The 3,377-nt window shown below is 39.3% G+C and overlaps 1 protein-coding gene across 1 annotated transcript in view; it reads right to left on the bottom strand.

The window, feature by feature from the left end:
- Positions 1–2,651: 2,651 nt before the first annotated feature.
- LOC104951917 (dynamin-3-like) overlaps positions 2,652–3,377 on the bottom strand; it is an 8,917-nt gene continuing 8,191 nt past the window's right edge. Inside the window, exon 8 of the mRNA XM_010778653.1 lies at positions 2,652–2,671. Coding sequence (XP_010776955.1) covers positions 2,652–2,671 — 20 coding nt within the window. The remainder of the gene's footprint in view (positions 2,672–3,377) is intronic.

The following is a 3,377-nucleotide window of genomic DNA, read 5'->3' as shown; positions in this document are numbered from 1 at the left end:
ATAGTGAAAACCACCATTGAATGATGGGATAATAGACTAAAAGCTTTAGGAATACAAACTATAATATATAATAAGTACCCTGTATCAAGATTGATGCAAAACAATTGACACTTGACCTTTTTAGAGAGGTTTAGCAATTTGTTTTGGATTTGCCATATCTCTGGCCCCCCTCATCGATTTTGATGATTGACACCTCTTTTGAATCGTTAGAGCCAATAGAATCGAGAAAAAGTTCCTAAAACCATTTAAATATTACCATTTGTGAATAAAGGGATGCACAGCCAAATGACCCAAAACCGGAAGCTGGGTTATTTAACTTTTTAATGGTTATTAAAATACATGTATTTGCCTTTTATTACAATGCATTTCTGTGATGACTTTCAAAGAGTAAAGCAAGCACTGCTGAATAAAGTATAATTTATCTAAGAGTAAAGCAAGCACTGCTGAATAAACGTATAAATTTATCTTTTACGAAAACCGTTTTTTTTCATAGGAATACAGTTGGAGGTCAACCAATCACAGAGCTTGAGGACTAATCACACGGTTTGTCGAGCAAAGCGAAGGTGTAGTCCCAAACGATAGATGGGATATGTCATCATATATTATAGTCAGTAATTTGAGGAACTGTCGAAATGGCGAACGCAGATAAAGTTGAGGTCGAAAATCCTTCAGCCTTCATATTCCTTCATTGAAGTCTCTCCGGTTTGGGAACATTATTGTTTTCGCAAGTTACGTACAAGGATGACGAACAAAGACAGGTGGACCGAACCAAAGCTGTTTGTCGGCATTGTTCAACTAAAATTTGGTTACGCGGCTGGCAATACATCAAAACTTGCACAATCATTTGAAAAGGCATCAAACCGAACGTGTGAATATCACGGTACCAAAAGAAAAAAGGACTGAAGTGGCAAACCTAACTCCCGCTAGCATTTAAGCCTCCACCACTCGCAAAAAGTTTAGACCGAGCCAAAGCTATTAAAATTGTTCCAAATATCTTTATGTTCCCATGTTAGCAAAGTGCTACCTGGCTGTATCTGCTTACCTCTGTCCTTAGAGAGGGTGTTTCCTCCCACAGCAGCGAGACATTGTTCAGTGCCAGCAGATCTGCCCTTGTCGGCAAGCAATGTGAAACAGTAATTTTTCTTTAAAAAAGCATGAAAATACAATGAAAACAAGTTCCTAATGTCCAAGCTGGCTTCTTACCGGTACCTAGTACAGTACAGTTTAGTGCCAAGAGAAGGGGTCAGAGAGCCTGGTGTATCCGAAGGTGAAAAGTTGGCTTTATTAAGCAGGAGACAAAAGCACATGTGGCCGCATTGCAGACCGGAAAGCAAAGAGAAAGCAGAAGAGGGGCACACAATTAAGTAGTCAACATCATAGTTCCGTGTGGAAAAACATACCCAACCCGTAGTTCCATGAACGTCAATATACTTAACCGATATATTTAGTGGATCACTACACAAGCACCCCCCAGAATTCAACAATGGACACAATCCCCGCGTCTGAAGAAAAATAAATCGGGCTCTTCCGTACCTAGCAGGCTGTGCATCGTCTCCATGTGATCGGAAGGCTTGCTGTCTCCCGCAGTGCCGAAACGATGTGGAATGGTGAGCGATACGTCCTCGCCTCGGCATCCGCGGAGGGCGCCCCACAAACCTCAGTCCGTGTGCACAAAGCAGCCACGGACGTCTCCAAAAATCTCTGGCAGTTTGGCGGAAAAACTGCGTTTCTAGCCATGTTCGTCCAGTCTCTGAAACTTCTGCGAGACTTTATGTCAGGGTCACCAGTGTAGGCCGAGAGATGGGGAGTCCCAGAGTGGTGCATAGAAGGTGCCAAGTTGCTTTATTAGCAGGAGAACAAGCACATGTGGTCCAGCTTGGAAGACCCGGAAAGCAAAGAGAGAAGAAACGGGGGGACATGCATAAGTAGTTCCAACATTCATATGTGTCCGTGTGGACAAACAATACCCCAACCCGTAGTTCCATGACGTCAATTATGTAACTAGATAATTTAGTGATCACTACAACAGTTAAAATATAGATTTATTTCAATTCATCGAAATGCTGCACCTTAGTGTTTATTTTCTTATATTTTAATATTTATTCGAGTGAATATTCACAGTTTTAATAAATAATTTTAAAAAACCAAAACGTAATATTTGTAGTGTTTTGTGAGTAGCCTGTAAGAGTAAAGTTCAAATAACAGATTATTAGTTCATCGAAATGTTCACCTTAATGCAATTTTATTATATTTTGGTGTGAATTATTATCAAGTTTAATAATGAATTAAAAAATTATATATATATTTTATGTTTTGTGATCATCTTAGGCCTTAACGAAAACCGTACTACGTTTATCTATCCGATGTACTACCGAACTGATAGTGTTGGATTCCTACAGTTTTCCAACTCCAAATATCACGCTCAATAATTAACCGCAGACAAAGACGGAACTATATCACACTAACAGTATAGTAACACACACAATGTGAAACATTGACATACAGAATCATGCGTCTTTTGCCGTACCGAGCACTCACAACTCAAGCGAGCGTGAACGAACCCTGACCAAGCGTCGCTCTGACGATCAGGAGTGAGACTGTGTTGAATAAACAAATCCATTTTTTTTTTTTTTAAAGCTACGGACCCAGAATCAGCTCTTCTCTAACAGGACTGAAATAGAGGTATGAGACATAGCTAGAATGGGTGATGCTGTTTGATATTTTGGGAAAACACTTCGATAGACATGTTTTTATATTTTCTATATACTCTGAGACATATAATATACGCCTAAAAATAGTATAATTAGAAACCTTTAAAACGGAAATAGGCAGATAAGTATGTTAAGCCAGTGTGTAACTGTTGAGGATAGGCTGGCTTGAACTGAAGACTTTGTTACCTTGTTCAAGCTTTACCTGGGCACGAAAGCATTCATGCAAATGAATTCCTTAGCTATGCCCAACAGCGTGACCATGTTGAAAAATGTTAGCCAATCAGTAATAGCACTATTCAAGATCAAAGTATCAAGAGACATTATGGATTTCCATGCATTTGGTACAAACATCTGTGTGCCAACAAATCCTAATACTCTGAATAAACTTGGTCTAATATAGTGCACAATGGTAAACATTGTATCCATTGGTTCCTTGGGTGCAGGGTTTTCGAAGTGTGGGTAGGTGACTCCTCGAGAACATAAAGAACAGCGCGCCCCACCTCCCAATTATTATTGCTGTTACATTATATTATTAATTTATTATATATTGTATGTGTTGACTTAATGCAGCGGGTATTCCAAATGCATTTTAAAGAGGTCCAGTAAAGAGAAAATGTAATTAAATGCTCTGTTCTTCTTCGCTGCGTCTACCTTCGCATTTGAAAT

The sequence above is a fragment of the Notothenia coriiceps genome, unplaced genomic scaffold, assembly GCF_000735185.1.
Source record: "Notothenia coriiceps isolate Sejong01 unplaced genomic scaffold, NC01 NC01_scaffold00019351, whole genome shotgun sequence".
Taxonomy (NCBI): domain Eukaryota; kingdom Metazoa; phylum Chordata; class Actinopteri; order Perciformes; family Nototheniidae; genus Notothenia; species Notothenia coriiceps.
Note: the sequence above shows the minus strand (reverse complement) of the source record. Positions and strands in the feature narration are given on the sequence as shown.